This window comes from Peromyscus leucopus, chromosome 3 (genome assembly GCF_004664715.2).
Source record: "Peromyscus leucopus breed LL Stock chromosome 3, UCI_PerLeu_2.1, whole genome shotgun sequence".
Lineage (NCBI taxonomy): Eukaryota > Metazoa > Chordata > Mammalia > Rodentia > Cricetidae > Peromyscus > Peromyscus leucopus.
The window spans coordinates 57526956-57544726 of NC_051065.1; the positions used below are offsets into that span (position 1 = coordinate 57526956).

The window sequence follows — 17771 nt, forward strand, 5'->3', positions numbered from 1 at the left end:
AGGATATTAAAGAACTTCCATTAATTTTTCAAAGGTGACAGTGCTGTGGTGGCTTTGGGTTTTTTATTATTATTATCATCAGCTAGAGATGCATACTAAGGTCGTTGTAGATGAAATAACATGATGTCTGGGATTTGCTTTAAAATATGTCAAGAAAATAAATTGTGTAGGAGAGAAAAAGATGAGTAGAAGATAGGTAAAATGTTGAAAATTGTTCAAGACCCACAATTGAGAGTTCCTTAGATTATTCTCTCTAAAAAAAAATAAAATAAAAATAATAATATATTCACTGGTGATTCTCAGCTCAGAGGATGACTAGAAAAAAAAGTCCCAAGGGAGCGTCCTACATACACGTTGATGGAAATCATCTCCAAGGGCACTAGCAAGATATGGAATCCAACTGGTGAGTTCAATCCAGGCCCTGGCCATTTAGAATTACTCACTTGGGTTTGCGTATACACATATCCATCAGGATTGGCCACAGGCAGCAAGAAAATATCCACTTTCTCCAAGATGGAGGTGACAGCTGGATCCTTTTGGTAATCAGTCACAATCTAAGTGGAGATAACATACGAGTCAGCTACATCATGGCAGGGTAGGTTTGTAGGTCTATCCAGGTGTTTTCCTGAGGTGCCCAGCACCCCGCTAATGCTGCTCCTAGGATAGTCTCCACCCTCTGAAGCCTGTCTGAAAAGCCCTCTGAGTCTCTCAAAGCCTGGGGCCAGGACTGCATGTCAGTATTGAGTGAGAGGAGGAGACAGTTTTGTTCACTCCTTCCATACACACCGACCGCCCTTCCCTCCCAGCATTGGCTCAAACTAGTCTTGAAAGATCTGGAGGCAATATGAGAACCCAGGAATCCTGCAGGGCTTGGAAGGGGATGGAGGTGAAATGCACCTGATTTAGGTGCTGAGTGAGGCTCTGGTCCTTTTGCAGGGCCCACAGTGAGTCAGGGTCTCAGGCTCACCTTTGAAGTACATTAGCTTGTTCACAAACACGGTCACTTAACCACAGTGAGATCACTGACAGAGGAGCTTCAACCTTCTCCCATCTGAGAAGATGCCAACCTACTAGGTCTGTGCAAAGCACCTTCCTACCTCATCCCCCAGGCCCAGCTCCGTGGGATGGATCTGTCCCCCACCCCAGGCCCACCAGAATCCTTGACTAATTCCGGGCGACATGACCTTCCTCGCCGTCCAGATAGCCGTGGCCTGTGAGATCCACTCACGGGAATGGATGCCTGCATTCAGCCAAATGGCGGGTCTCTTCTTGCCTCCTCCCGTGCTGAACTGCAGAAGGGGAAAGGGACCAGAAAATGACCTGCCCGTCCACAGCTCTCCTCACCTCTCCTCTCCCCAGCCCGCTCCTATTCATTTAATTCATTTAAGATAATTCAGGGACCAAATGTTCCTGAGGGCACCATCTATTTATCAGGCCCATCCGTGACCTGGGAGCTTAATTGGTTGGCTGCAGCTCTGGGCAGCCCAAACCTCTCCAGCTCTGGGAGTAAATGGAAAGGAGAAACAATTGGTATTGTGGGTCAGAATGCTAGTGCGATTAGAAATAATAGTGTGTCTCTTGACAGATCTCAAATGGTTTCCCAACAGAGAGAGACACAAGGGTACATGAACCAGACTGTTCTGTTGATGTAATAAATGAATTCGGTTTTAAATTACGGAGGAGAGGGCTTCACTACGGCTCTTTGTAAATAGCAGTAATGAATTCTGCTTCCTGCCTTTGCCATAGCATTGGGGCTCCATGGGTCAGAGCGGGGTGCTAATGAAGGCAAGGTCTCTGTCGATGGGCAAATAATCTAAATGTAATTATTTTAAAGGCACCAGCTCGGTGGTGTGTCTCTCCTCCTGCTATAAACCTGGCTTCTACAAAGCCAAGGGTTTGGCGAATTCTTCGCATCAACAGTTGTTCCACGGTTTTTATGCCCAAATCCCTTTCTATGTGTCCAGCTGGATTATTTCTGTGATTTATGTCATCGTCATAGCTCTCTGCCTCTTTTGCCAATACAGACCTGAATCTGTTAGAAATATCTGGAAACGGGGCTCCATGCAGCCAACAACCTGAGGCTGGGCTTAAAATTACATCTACCTTAATATAAGCGCCCGAGTTCTTTTCCAAGAAGAGGCCCCAAGAGCAGAACTGAGTTCATAGCCTATCCTGACTTGCTAGGTGGGAGTGAAAGCAGACTGTGGGCCTCTGAGAGTCTTAAGGAATTCTAACAGCCTCTGCCTTGATGCTCTCAGTCTAAACAGAGAATGGAATACGCTCTTTTAATTATTGTTGTTTTTTATTTTATTTTATTTTTTGTTTTGTTTTATTTTTCAAGACAGGGTTTCTCTGTATATTTTTTGGTGCCTGTCCTGAATCTCTCTCTGTAGACCACTCTGGCCTCGAACTCACAGAGATCTGCCTGGCTCTGCCTCCCAAGTGCTGGGATTAAAGGCGTGCGCCACCGCCGCCCGGCTGGGATATGTTCTTTCTAACTACCCTACAGGAGATAAAAGCAGGACATTCAATCAGATCAAAATATCTGAATAAGCAAAGATGACTGGAAGCTACAATCTCTTCCTTAGAACCAATGGGGTCTAAAACGTTGCCTCCTTTGCAGACCACAGCTGGGTCCTGGAAATTCAGATCCAGAAGTTCGGTCAAGTTGGGATCCTCGGAAGGGCCTTGGGCCTCACCTTCAGAACATACATGGGTCTCTTTTCAAATGTCTCTCCAATCTTCACTCGGCTCGCCAGGTCAGGGAAGTCTGTGGCGATACTGTCCATCTCGTGGTAAATCTGAAGTGTGGAAAAGTGAACCAAGGACACTTTAAAAAAACTTCTTTTTATTTTATGTTTTGAGTTGGGTTTTCCCATGTAGCCCACGCTAGTCCTGAACTTGGAGTCTTCCTACCTCCCTCTTCCAAAAGCTGGGATAACAGGCATGTGCTACTAGACCCAACTCAATGGTATTTTAAAATTATGTTCCATTGTGCAAGCCGGGCAGTGTTGGCACATGCCTTTAATCCCAGCACTCAGGAGGCAGAGGCTGGTGGATCTCGGTGAGTTCAATGCCAGCCTGGTCTACACAAGGAAACCCTATCTTGAAAAACCAAAAAATAAAAAATAATAATAATAATAAAAATTCTGTTCCATTATGGTTTGGGTATCTGTGAACCATATCTTGTCAGTCTTAAGTTTCTTCTGGGACCCTGACCTTAGGTTTGGCCACATCATCAGCATGGAGTGCTTATGAACAGCTACTTTCTGCAGTTTTCTAGAGAATAACGCATTTCAGTAGTCTGCAAAATTATAGTCCACTTAAGTAAAGCAGAGAGACTTCAACAGATACTGCTCTAAAGTGTGAGTCTTTGCATTATCCTGGACTGGATCATCAGAAAAGGCCTGCCTACCGAGGCTCTGAATGGCAGAGCTCGCCAAATTGTTCTCTGCTAGAAAAAAAAAAAAAATCACAGTGTGTGTCCCACAAAAACAATACAAATAAATTGTTTATAATATAAAATAAGAAAAGAAGCCACATGTGGTATGCCTTTGATCCCAGGACTCAGGAGGCAGAGAGAGACAGGTGGATCTCTGAGTTGGAGGCCAGCCTCGTCTATGGGGTAAGCTCCAGGATAGCCAGGGCTACGCGGAGAAACACTGTCTCAAAAAAAAATAAAATTAAATTAAAAAAAAGAAATATAAATGCAAGGATGGTTCCATGAATAAAATGTTTGCCATGGAAGAGAACCTGAGTCCAGGTCCCCAGAACCCCCCCTCATAAAAAGCTGCGCGTGGTGGTGTGCACCACTCTAGTGATGAGGAAGCCCAGACTGGAGGATCCCTGCAGCTCACTGGCTAGCTAGTCTAGCTAATCACTGAGCCCAGGTTCAATGAGAGCCCCTGTCTCATAAAAATAATCAATAAGTAAGAGAGAGAGTAACGGAGGAATAAAATTCTTGTTTATCATGTAAAGGACTTGGAAGGTTGGGTGTGTAACTCAGTTAACAGAATGCTTGTTGAGCATGCATGAGCCACTGGGTTCAGTCCCCAGGACCCCACAAACCAGGGGTGGCAGTATGCACCTGTAACTGCAGCACTCAGAAAGTAGAAGGATCCTGAGTTCCAGGTCATCCTCAACTCCATGGGAGTGGAGGCCGTGCTAGTGTGCTATGTAAAACTTTGTCTCAAAATAAAGGGGAGGGGGACATCTTGGAAACTCTCCCAACCCACAGACACTAGAGACTGAAGAGAAGCGGAGTCGATGCTGTGGGTCACAAGAAATGATAGTCACCTACAACAAGTTAAACAAGCTGACTGTGGGGGCGCACGCCTTGAACCCCAGCACTTGGGAGGCAGAGGCAGGCGGATCTCTGTGAGTTTGAGGCCAGTCTGGGCTACAGAGTGAGTTCCAGGACAGCCAGAACTGCACAGAGAAACCCTGTCTCAAAATGAGAAAGGAAGAGAGACAGACAGACAGACAGACAGAGACAGAGACAGGTAGAGGGGCGGGATTAAAACACCAGGCTGGGACTATTGATGAATCAACAGGTAAAAGCTACCAAGTCTGACAACGTGAATTCTGAGTTTGACTCCTGGCACCCATATAGTGGAAGGAGAAAACTGATTGTCCTCTTGACTTGCACATTAGTTGCATGGCACATGTACACCCTTACACACAGATATAGATAGATAGATAGATAGATAGATAGATAGATAGATAGATAGATAGATAGGGAAAGAGATAGGGAGAGAGATAGATAGAGAGATAGAGATAGACAGATAGATAAACAGATGATAGAGACATAAACGGATGATAGATAGATAAACATGATAGAGAGAGATAAACAGATGATAAATAGATGATAGATAGATAGATATAGACAAATAGATAGATAAACAGATGATAGATAGATAGATATAGATAGACAAATAGATAAACAGATGATAGATAGATAGATAGATAGATAGATAGATAGATAGATAGATAGATAGATGGCAGGTGGGAGGGTAGGTAGATAAATGGGAAATTGTTTTAAAAACCTCCAAGCTATACCAGATGTGGGGTGCAAATTCACATGCCAGCCATTCACAGACCTAAAACCAGAAGCCCTGGCAACAGCAAATGTGGAATCCCACTGGAGACCTAGAAAAGCCTAAGTGGCCACAGGATCTGAGCTGTTCAAAGCTGGTTTTAGGAAGAACCCCGAATGAGCTGGCCAGGAGAGAGGTGGCACAGCCACAGGTCTCTGGGGACAAGAGCTAGCTGAAGGTCACTCTACAAGGGGCACCCAAGTCAGCAGGAAAAGAAGCAAGCAGATGAGAAAGTGAGACAGACAGATGGCTGCTAAGGTAAGTGGATGGCCTCTCTTGGTCCCTGGGTGACATTTGCAACTGGTTAACTCAGCTGGGGAGAGCCCCCACATTAATGAGGCTAACGTGTTATGGGTTTGATCCCTGTGTGGGTCCTGAGCTCTGCTCTCGCCCGTGGCCCGAGACTGAACTGAACTCCTAACTTTATCCAGCTGTTTTGCAGATGTATGTCATTGGTCACAAGGGGGATCAAGGGGCAGAATTGTTGGAAGTGTACATAATAAACAAAGCTACTGACAATCATGGGAAGAAGTAGAAACAGTTGGCCAGCCCCTGAACTAATCCCTCATCTAGAAGAAAAACAACTCGAGGTATACGCCTCTTGAGAAATTTGCCAGGAACACGGCGTTTGCACATAAGGATCAGCACGTATGAAGGCAGAGGAGGAGAAGAGCAATTTAGATTTGGGAGGGGCTCCCAAGCTAGTAGAGTCTGCAAACTAACGAAAGAGACACTTGGGACATAAGAGCCCTGAATCGTGAATGATGCTGTTCCGTTCTGAGGTCTCTTTTGATTTCTCAAGTTCCAGTATCATATGAAATTATTCAGCTCCAAGTTCTTCATTTGAAAGTTTGGCTTACCTTGAAAGTCAGCTATATAAAGTGGTTTCTAACTACACACAGCACCAAATTGCATTGTGGAACAAATATATGTTATAAGGAGTCATGATAAATGAGTGGAAATATTTGGTTAACCTTGGAAATAACCGCTTGACTGCTTGCCTGGAGTAAATGGCATTTTATTCTGGGCTAGGGATTCCAGTGCAGGAGAAGGTTGAATTACAAGGACTGGAAAGGCTGCCGTTATATCATGGCTTTCTTTAAAAGGCTGCTGGAGAAGGGTGTCTGCAGGGAAAACTGCAGCTGCATTCCACAGGCACAGGGGCGCTGATGGGGTTCCAACCCCAGTGGGAAGGGGGAAAAGTGCACACCCGTTAGCCCCTCTGCGAAGCGACACCGTGCTGAAGTTGGATGTAAGAGAGAGAGGTTACAAAACAGAGCAAGCAGAGAGTGTTGGCCCTCAGCTCCTGGGAAACACTTACAGCTTCCAAGGAATGGTAAGATCCGTAGTTGAAGCTATCGCCACTCTGCTCTTGCCCTTCACTGTGCTGCATTTCTTCATCTTCGTTATCTAAAAGGGCCTAAAAAAAAAAAAAGAAAGAAACAACCAGACACAGCAACATGATGAAGGGATCCGCTGGAGACAGAGGTTCATCTGGGTAGATGGGCTGACCAAGATGGCATCCCCCTCAGGGTAGCAAGCAACACACATGTCCAAGGTCTAACGGGGCGAGGGCACTCAAGTGATAGAAGCCGGAGATTACAGTTCCAGAGAATGAAAGTTCATGCTGCATACATCCAAAATGTCTTCAATCTGAACTACATATTATTCTAATGCTGCTAATTCCCAAAGGGTTTCCATTAACTCTGTGGGGTAAGACAATGGAATTATCTGGGTTCGTTTCTGCTTAAGGTCTTTATTCCCTAACATTCTTGGTTCTGTTGAAACTTTTTCAGTACATAAAACTAGTGCAGGGTTTCTTCTTCTTCATACCCAGAAGAGCTCTCTATAATTATGTGTGTTGATCATCACAGTCAGTGTGACACAATTAAAAATAATAAACTATCCCGTCTTTCATTAAAAAAAGGAGGGAGAGTCAGATTTTTTCCCATATATCTATAAAACTTTACTTTTTAATATCCAATTTGCATTATCCCATTCAAAACCCACTTGCTCCCTGGAATTAACATATGCGCCATTCGGTTTTTCTATAGTATGAAATCTCTAGACATCAGCTTGCATCTGGTATCCAGTACCTCTGAAACCCACAGCTTGGGAAACCATTCAGAAACAAAGAAATTCTTATAACCACTCATACTTTGAAGGTTCTTGGCAGATGTCTGTGACATGTGAGGATGATTAATAAGCTCACAGCTGTTCACACCATCAGGAAAATCCTGGGCCAAATCACCAATTAGTCCATAACCTACCTCGATGAAGGAGAGAGCGTTAGGCAGAGACACTGTCCTGCTGTTCAATGTAGGATGTAGGGCTGGATGGCAGTGTTCCCTCTGCTGGGAACTGTTGGTGACATTCCCCCTTTCTCTTCTGATCGCTTCCCAGTACCCACCACACACACACACATACACACACACTTGCTTTTAACTTCAAATAAGAAAAGGGGGTGAACGATTGCCTACTGAAGCATCTAACATGTTAGATGTATTATATACAGTTAATAGAAGCATCGTCTCGATAAATAGTTGAAATAGGAATCATTGTCACCGTTTTAGCCACGATGAGATGGAGGCTCATGAGGGTAAACACTTGCCCATGAACACAGGCCAGTGGTTAGCAAAGTCAAGACTTAGGTGAAGATCTGCGCAGCTGCCTATCTCTATAGCACACTCCCCCTTTAACAAGTTATTAACCTCTGCTTCCATCGGCCTCAATGTCTTCACCTGGGGAGGTGAAAAAGGATGACCCCGGCCATTTTTAAATCTCCCAGGTCTACTCTGACTGGTGGCTTCATCTCATGCAAGACTAGCAAGAGACCCTGGCCTACCCACCTGTAGGTCTTCAATTGTCACTGAGTAGTCTAAGCCCTGAGACTTCAGGAAGGACTTGACTGGCAGCAGGCTGACCGAGGGGACAAGGATATCCACCGGCCGATCAAAAGTGGAGGGAGATTTCCAGACATTGAGCTAAGGCGAACAGAAACACAATCAGGTTAAAAGACAGTCTGGGTAAAACATGAAATGAGCTCATGTTCTTCAGAACCACTGTCAAAAGCCAGGGTGATCCCAGAGTCCTGCCCAAGGATGAACATCGCCCATTTCACAGGCATATCTGGTCAGACATGCCCAGCATTCAGTACCTAATAAAGTTCAAGGAACAATGAGGGCTACAAGAAGTAGGGAGCCGCGGCTTAGGCCTCCCATCTAACAGCACAGCAACCCCGAGCTCCCCCACCATCCCTCTCGCTCATGTGAATATGGCATGTGACTCATACTCCGTTATGAACAGATAGATACAAGGACTGTGTCGCCTTCAGACTTGGAACGTTCCAGAGGGTGAAGAGAACCACGTACCTTAAAGTGGTCCGAATTCACTAGCTGAGTCAGTTTTCTGATCTCGTCTCCATTTCTGACATTAATCCTAAAAACTTGGTCCCTGGAAAAGCGGGGAGAGTGGAAGATAATGGTAAGTTTTCAGCTGGCAAGTAGACCCCAGACCCACCATCCCAGACAGGCCTGTGCTGATGGGAGGAAACGGTCTAGTCTTTGGTTATAATGTATAGCCATTAAAAACAAGACTATGTGGCAAGGATGAAAAAGTGCTTATGTATAACTTTAAGGGGAATATTAAGCGAAAGAGCAGGACACAGAATTGTATGTATGCCATGATTATGAGGATGGAAAAAGCAGATGGGCTGGAAGGAAAACAGACAACGGAAATAGAGTAAAGGCTGCCAGTGCTCGTTTGGGTCGTGGGATTATGGATGGCTTACTTTTTCCCCTCTTGTATCTGTTTTCTGTAATGTGGTCATATTACTTTATAATGAAAAACATATATATTTTTGCAGAAAGGAATGTCCCTGAGTTAGGCTCCAGGCTAACTCAAGACATAAAGAAACACTTCTTCACTGTCAAAAGGCGAGGGCTGAAACCCCGACGGAACCTTCATGCCTGGAAGAGCTGGGAACTTTTGGGAATAGCCCCTCTATCCTGGGAAGGCCAGGATGAGAGCACTAACCGTGCCCCCCAGCCCCACGCGTGTGCTTGACGATGAAACTGGGCGTGGACTAGGGTATGAGGCTCAACCTGAGCCTCATGGCTGCCTACCGGGCCCTGAAGGTGCCCAGAAGAAGCCCCCCTTGACGCCCGGCCTGCACTCTGTCCTGTGCGTGAATCAGCTTCTGCAGCGTGGGCAGGGGAAGAGGCCCCCAAGCCCTGCGTGGGTGGGAGAAGGCTAGGCCTGAAAAGCCTTCTTTGAGCTCTCAGCTCGCTTAGAGAGCCAGCGGAGCCATTAGGCGTTGCTAGGTGACAGCCCAAATGAATCCGCACTCGACTGTCACATGCGTCATCCCTTTGACATGAGTGAATGCTAGAGGAGCTGCTGGAGAGGGACGTGGGCTGAAGGACCTGTGAGAGAGTAAATGGCTCTGTCACAGGGAACAAAATGGGAGGCTCACGTGGAGGCTCCTCACCAGAAAACCGGTTCAATCTGGATGGACTTCCGGAATTTCACTTAGTTTCGGAAAGTTCCGGGAAGACCTAGGCCAGGCCCAAAAGACAAGGCTCACCGTAGAGCTGTTCTCAACACAGGTGGCTGGGCTCGATAAGATGCCGGTACCCAAGGCTCACATCCTTTCACCCTAGCCCTCCTCCTGGCTTCCTGGAGGTTGCAGCTAACAGCAGCCCATGAAAACTGCCGTGGACGCTATAGGAAGCCAAGTTTGGAAGGTCTCCCCTGAACCTGTTATGGTTCAGATACGGTTTGGCCATGCTCCAAGGATTCAGATCCTGGAAGTCTGATCTCCAGCTGAAAGGCAGCAGGCTTTAAGGGGTGGGGTCTAGTTGCTTTTGTAGAGTCAGTTCCTGAGAAAGTAAGTTTAAAAGACTGAGCAAGGCACCCGTCTTGCCACACGATCTCCCCTTCTCACACATGCTACCTCCATAATGCCACACACAGGAGCCCTCGCCAAAGGCAGAACAGACAGAGCTACCCAATCTTGGACTTTCAGCTTCCAAAGCCACAAGTGAAATAAATCTTTTCTCTTTGTATGTTATCTAGTGTGGCAGTTAACAGTAACTATTAACCTGACAGGACTTAGAATTACCCAGGAGCCAAGCCTCTCGGCACATCTGTGAGGAACTATACAGGTTAGGTGGGAAGAGCCAACCTAAAGGAGGCGGCCTTACTCCCTGGGCTTAGGACCTGGACTGCACAAAAATAGAAATGTAGCTAAGCACAGGTCCTCATCGCTCTCTTCCATGGGTGCCAGGGACAAGCTGCTTCAAGTCCCTTCCACCGTGACTATCCATCATAATAGACTACATCCTCGAACTGTGAGCCAACAGAGTATTTTATCACAGCAACAGAGAAGTAACTCTGTTTCAAGGATTTTGTTATAGCAACAGAAAGTTGACTGATACATAACCCACTGGGCCTGCAAAGAGTTGGACTACAGCCCAGGGAAGATGGAGTAACAAGCTAACATTTCTCTGTCACAGCCCAGCAGCCTCGAAGAGGATCCGGTAGAGAGTAAACCCTTTTAACTGAGGACAAAGACCAGTTTGACAAATGCACAGCCTGGAACCACCATCTCTAACACTCCAGAAAAGGGGGTATCTTTAAGATGAGCATGCTAGAGGCCAGAGAGACAGTTTGGCAGTTAAGAACATGCACTGTTCTTGCAAATGACTCAAGTTAGGTTCTCAGCACCCACAGCTGACTGGCTCACAACTGCCTGTGACTCCAGTCCCGGGGTATCTGATGCCTCTGGCTTCCTTGAGTACTCACATGAACATACACAGACACATAATTCAAGTTAATAAAAGAGGATTCTTTTTTCAATGCACATGCTAGAAGGATTGGCATCTTGGGTGGCAAAATTAGGCCTTTGCAAAATAACAGTGGCTAGAGTGGCCACAGAGAAAGGGGGTGGCGGAGAAGGAACGGGGAAGGAAAGGACAGCTGAAGAACTCTTTGGAGTATGAAGAGTAGATGGCACATCGATCCAGGCTGTAAAGTGTGCACATGTTCCTTTCTCCAATGTGGTGATGTCACAACAGAACTTGCATGCTCCCAAGCACAGTCCATGACAATGGAACGCAGTGACTTTACTGGCCCTGGAAAGGATTGAGTTCACAGTCCACCCTATCATGTTCTAATAAGCCAAGCTACCAAGGTCAAAGACACAACATCTGTAGTGTGCAGGAAGAGGCAGGGCACCATCTCTCCCCCACCTTTGTGTACCTTCTTGGTTCCAGCTCTCCTGAAATTTCATGTTCATTCCATGCAATTGCCTTTAAGTGCCTTTGCACATGGTGTTCCCTTAAGTGCCTGGTAGTCTCCCACCTAAACTTCAAGACAAGGTCATGTGACTCATGAAGCTTTCCCTAACCAAAGCTTGGTACAAGAGCCCTAAAAATTGGTAGTGGTGGTAGAGTAGGGTCTGCCATTATCCTTACGAACACCAGCAGAGTGACGTCTAAAATCAGTGGGTGTCATGGGAAGGGCAAACTTTTTCCTGCCGTCATTGACCTTATCTCTGTTTGGAAGATATCTTTTTCAGCTCCTGACAATGCAGATGGTTGAGCTCACCCCATCTGCACTAGCTGGAATTCCATTCAAAGACCTTGACCTTGAGTTCTTTTTGGAGATAGAAACTGACCTCGGTGAAGGGAAATGCTGGGGTTCGCAGGTGCTTGTCCGCCCCTCCTGTTCTGTGTGGCTGTTTTAACAGCTCTCTTCAACTCCCAGTACACCAGTATGTCTTTAGCATCATAGTTGGTGACGTCTGCTCACTCACCCTCACACCTGTCCCATGCTCAGCACAATCAATAATTGTTTTGACAGCTAAGCTTCCACCCCTCCCCTCTTACCGGAAAGACAGCTAAGTGGTCAGCTCTCTGTGCCTCTCTCGCCGACATCCCTGCCCAGGCTTAGCAGCTATGACTGATGGTATTCGGAGATGGCCTCAGGAAACCCTGGGATGCTTGCCAGCTACCACTGACATGACAACCAGTTCTGCAGCTCCTTCCTGTTCTCCACCTGCCCAACACCTCCACCTAGCCTGGCCGCTGTCTCATCCTTAAGATATCTGAAAACTAGGACAGGTGATACCAGCAGAACAAGAGAGACTAGGGAGCCAGGAGAACCATGTCGCAGGGGCAGGAGATAGGGTGGTGGGGAGAAACCACCATCTTGGGTCCGTTAGCCAGTCTCCAGCCTGGCTTCCCGACCATTCAGCGGCTCAGAGGCCGGCTGCCCTGAACCCTCTATATTCACTGAACTGGGTGTCCGGGACACGCTGATGGATCCCAGCAAAGATTCTTCTACCTTTACTGAGGCGCCTGTGATGAAGTGAGAACAGACTTGGAGATGACAAGGCCTGGTTTGATCAAAAGCGTCTGTAATCAGCTCCAGCACACAGCCCTTTGTGTGCACAGCTCCTGCAGCGAATACTCTAGAACCCAGCCCCATTGTGTCAGCTCAGGTGCCCACTGAACCACAAGAAAGGTCTATATCCTGAAAAATAGAGATTTTCCAGCCACATGAATAACTGCAGCGGGAGCCCGACAGCTCCGTGCGTCAGCCCACACAGCAGCGAGTGTAGTCATCACGCACCTACTGCTGGGCTGCCTGCGGAAAAATCTTCCTCCCTGGCCACCTGCTATGCCTGGCCCCTCCGAGCTATTTGGCAGCAGAGGCAGGTATGAACCGTCATCCCCATAAAAATGACTCAGTCCCATGTAAGTAATTGCTTCAATAAACAATTCTCGGGTCCCTTTAGCCAGATAATACAATAGAGAATAAACTCACATATACAGGTAGACCAGAGAGATAGAGGATTCCATTTGACTGACTTCTGTTACAGAAAGAGGGTATAAGCTTTGCATTCCGCATCCCAGCTTCCCTGCTTACAAGCTAAGTAGCTTTGGGCAGGTTCCTTAACCTTTTTAAAAAAGACTAGGTTTTTTTTCACATTTAAATTGAGGAAAATAACACGCTTGCCTGACAGAGCTGTTACATGATCCACAAGACAATGCCCAGGAAAGCTCTTTGCAAAAGGCCAAGTGTTATGTGGTGATGAGTTATTCTAATGCAGTCTTCTACCTGGGTACCAGAACATCCCTTCCATCTCCCCTGCCTCTCCGATGTCCTGTCCTTCATCAACTACACACACACACACACACACACACACACACACACACACACACACACACAGAGTCCTGGTGTGCATTGCCATAACTGTAGCTAGGCAAGACCTATCTGACGTCCTTGTTCCAGAAGCCTTTGAGAAAACACCAGTGATACCCAGGCTTCACCACTGACATGGTATCTGTCCCCAAAGCCTGTGGCCCAGCTTTTCCCTTATGAGCCTGGCAAAAACCTGACAAAGTCTTTCTGGCCATCCTTCCTAGTTAATAGTAAAGGAAATGCCTAGAAGTGACCTTAGAAAGAAGGAGGGGAAAAAAGACAGAATCAGCAGGAGATTGGGGAGCTGGGGAGGGCCTTGGGACACCACTAGCTTTGGTTTCACAGAAGAAATCAGGTTTCAGAGAGAAGTGGCTGGTTCAGGATGACAAGAACAGAAGAGATATAAAAGCCCAGGTCCTTCCCCTAAGCTCTATCACCTAATGTATAATTACTCCATTTGGCTCCCGAATTGCTGAAATAACTAAATAATGATTAAAAAAAAAAGTTCAAAAGAAACTCACCCAAAGAATTTATCTCGGCCACAGATGCCTGACCCAACAAGGGCCCCCAAGAACAGTAACCACCTCATGTCTCACGGGTGCCAGTCACACACTGACTGAGTCAAGCTGTATTTATAAGGAGCCCGAGGCAGACTCACATCCTCAAAAATGCTAATATGGTTCTCCAGCACCCTTCCAGCTCTGACAAGGCAGGCCCCAGCCAAGGCCTCCTCCATTCCTTTCTAGTGATGAAGGCCCAGCCTCCATTTGCAAGGCAGGAACTTGCTCCACAGGCTGGGAATGTCTTACCCAGGGTGCCACATTGCTCATCACTTGGCATCTACATGGTGTTTTTTGAGTAAATGGAAAGATCCCACACTGCCGGTTGGAATTCATACTGATAGGAGAGGCCAGTTTGTAAACCTGGGATTGGTGTTACCTCTAGAGTGATTAAAAAAAACTGTTTGGAAAGTGAAGACTATCTTATCAAGGAACCTTGAGCCAACTCCAAGACCACACATTTAAGAAGCCTGGCAAGAGACTTCAGCAGATCACAGAGGAGAGTTCACGGGTCTAAGGCCTAATTCTTAGGATTCCATTCAGAAAAGAGGAATATGGGTGGTCAACAGTCTAGGAAGGATGTGTTATTCTGAATACATTAACAGTTTTCCTTGGGATCTAAATAACAGATAAGGCTTGATGATATTTGTTTTGAATTTATTTTTTAATTTTTATTATATATTTATGTGTATGTATGTGTGCCTGTGTGAGTTTACATAGACCATGCGTGTGTGTGTGTGTGTGTGTGTGTGTGTGTGCAAGTACCTTCCAAAGTCAAAAGAGAGCATCAGATTCCATCAGATCTCACCAGATCCCCTGGAACTGGAGCTATAAGCAGTTGTAAGCCACTACGTGGGTAAAGGGAATCAAACCCAAGTCCTCTGCAAAAGTAGATGCAATCTTGATCTCTGAGTCATCCCTCCAGTCCCACAGTTTCTACTTATTTTTGTTTCTGAGACATGAGCTCACTTTGTATTCCAAGTTAGCCTTGAACTCACAATCTGCCTGCTTCAACCTCCCAGGTGCTGGGATAACAGGCCTGAGCCACTAAGCCCAGGGTTTTTTTTTTGTTTTTGTTTTTTTTTTAAACATGGTCTCTTTATAGTACTAGCTGTTCTGGAACTTACTATGTAGACCAGGCTAGCCTCAAACTCACAGAGATCCTCCTGCCTCTGCCTCTCAAGCACTGGGATTAAAGGTGTGTGCCACCATGCCCGTACTCAAACCCAGCTCTGATCAAACTAAATAATAAGTCTTCCTAAGGTTTTTGCTACCCTGTGAGTGTGGAGTCAGTAGAGTAAGTGAACACTATTCATGACATCCATGGCTTATTTTCAGGCATATGGCTTTATCCCAGAAACCCCAACTCATCTGCTCCCACCATCCCCATGGACTCATCCTTTCCACACCTGCTGAGGGGTAGTACATAGAACCAAGGTCATGGCTGGTAGTGTTGAAATTTATTCTGACACTTGTCAAACAGTAAGGAAGACTTTATGGAAATCGTTGCCATGGAGACCATGACTATAGTAGTAGGAGGGGCTAGTTTTCTCTCAAGGCCAAATGCAGCAAAGGCAGCAGGATGAGGGGATCAGTAGATGGAAATTTACTAAGAGGAAGCATCAAGGGAGAGGGATTCTTGCTAAGCTATCCTAACAGGAATCTTGGCAGGTCAAGGATACATCATCATGAACAGTGAGGGATGAGGAAGTTAATCATATCTCCATGGATGGGGACAGTATGACTTGCCATGGCTTTGTTAATACTGGTTCTGACAGCGCCCAAGAACCAACCTAATAAAAAGAAAGAGGAGGAGGAGGAGGCACTGAGTCCCAAGGGTAGCCTCCATCAGATAGAGCAGAACTGGGGACCCTATCATCTCTTCGTGTCTCAGAGCTCTGTCAGCCCAACACTTAAACTGAACCCACACCTGCCCTGTACACCGCAGAGGCGGGACTCTAGCTCACACCAAGACAGAGTTGAAGTTAACAGTAAAAGAAACAAAGACTGGAACCAGCAAGAAGCACGATAAAAAGAACAATTTAGTTCTAGAGCCAGAGTTCTAGATGCTGAAACCCACTTTCCACTGTCTCCCAAGAAACACCATCTATAGATAGATAGATAGACAGACAGATAGATCTAAACCACGAATGGACGTGCGTATCTAAAGAGAATTCGTGCGCAGGCTAAGAGGCAAACTGAAGTGAGGTGGCACGAGGCAGCAAGACCAAAGAACGCACAGGAGCCGGATGCCAGCACCGTGTGGTGATTAGCATTGAGTGACGGAAGGAACTTAAATCCATTGCTAACTCTGACACGCTGCACTGTTTAAAACAGTGGGTGGCATATCAAATATCCTGCATAACAGATATTTACATTCTGATTCTTTTTTTTTTAATGAGCTGAGGATGGAACCCAGGACCTTGCACTTGCTAGACAAGCGCTCTACCACTGAGCTAAATCCCCAACCCCTACATTCTGATTCTTTTTTTTTTTTTTGGTTTTTCAAGACAGGGTTTCTCTGTGTAGCTTTGCGCCTTTCCTGGGACTCACTTGCAAAATTACAGTTATGAAGTAGCAATGAAATAATTTTACGGTTGGAGGGTCACCACAATATGAGGAACTGTATTAAAGGGTCGCAGCCTTAGGAAGGTTGAGACCCACTTGTTTAAAATAAAGGGGCTCAGCTTTATTTTAAACATGATAGTCATGTCTGAAACTTGAAATTACAGCATTTGACATACTGAGACAGGAGAATCACCTGTACTACTTTGTGAGACCTTAACTCAAAAAGAGAGAGAGAAAGAGAAAGAGAGAGAGAAAGAGAGAGAATGAAAAAAAAGATTGACACTTGCTACAACATTGATGAGTCTTGGAAATATTTCCCTGTATGAAATCAGCCCCACATAGAACGATGAATGCTATGGGATTTTGGTCCTATGAGGTACCTGCCCTAGCAAAACTCATAGATAGAAAGTACAATAATGGCTAGAACAGGCTGGGGGGAGGCAATGTCAATTTACCAATTAATGAGTGAGCAAGCATTTCAATTTGAGACGATCTGAAAGAGTTCTGGAGATGGATATTGGTGATCGCAGCATAGCATAGTAAATACACTTAATACTATTGAGTTGTACACTTAATAGTAATGAATTATACCCTTAAGAATAATCAAGGGGTAAACATCATGGCTTATGCCTTTAATCTCAGCATTTGAGAGACAGAGGTAGGTGGATCACTGTGAGTTCAAGGCCAGTCTGGTCTACATAGAGAGTTCCAGGACAGCCAGGGATACATAGAGAGACCTTGTCTCAAAAAAAAGAATGACCAAGGGCCAACTCCCCCTTGAGGAGCCCATGCTACGCTGGTCTCTCGTACTTTGGGGGATTTTTCTTTGGAAAACCTATACCCAAACTCTTGGGTATATCTTCCTTTCTTCTGAGCTCTTCTCCTTCTCTTTCTTTTTAAAGATTTTTTTATTTGATTTTATGTGTGTAAGTGTTTGCTTGCACGGATGTCTGTGTACCATACCTGCCCTGGCCCCAGTGGAGGTTAGAAGAGGGCACCAGATGCCCTGGAGCTGGAGTTGCAGATGGCTGAGCCACCACGTGACTGGGAGTCAAACAAGAGCAGCCACGCCGAGCTTAACTGCCGAGCCACGTCTCTAGCCCCTCGTCCCTTTCTCTTGACTCTCCTGCTTAGCCCAAATATTAAAATATCTTTGTTAGCCGCCCCCGCTCCAAGACTTTCAAGAGCTAGGTGTGATAGCATGTGCCTGGATCCCAGCACTTTAGAAGTAGAGATGGGAGGCTCAGGAGTTCAGGTCTAACCTCAAGTAGGTAAGACACTGTCTGAAAAAACTAAAACAACAGATTTTATATCATGTATAAGTGACTACAGTAAAAAA

General features: G+C 45.9%; 1 protein-coding gene across 3 annotated transcripts in view; it reads right to left on the bottom strand.

Annotated features, from left to right (window-relative positions):
* The window catches only part of Cpa4 (carboxypeptidase A4), a 44654-nt gene extending 30720 nt beyond the window's left edge, over positions 1–13934 (bottom strand). For 2 of the 3 annotated variants that reach the window (XM_037203678.1, XM_037203679.1), the window contains exons 1-7: positions 13826–13934; positions 8468–8549; positions 7946–8080; positions 6418–6516; positions 2700–2801; positions 1185–1289; positions 444–554 (exon numbers count right to left, since the gene is read on the bottom strand). In XM_037203678.1, the coding sequence (XP_037059573.1) occupies positions 444–554; positions 1185–1289; positions 2700–2801; positions 6418–6516; positions 7946–8080; positions 8468–8549; positions 13826–13893 (702 nt within the window). In that variant the 5' untranslated portion in view covers positions 13894–13934. The remainder of the gene's footprint in view (positions 1–443; positions 555–1184; positions 1290–2699; positions 2802–6417; positions 6517–7945; positions 8081–8467; positions 8550–13825) is intronic. The other variant, XM_028866175.2, reaches the window with a different exon arrangement.
* Between the last annotated feature and the right edge of the window lie 3837 nt (positions 13935–17771).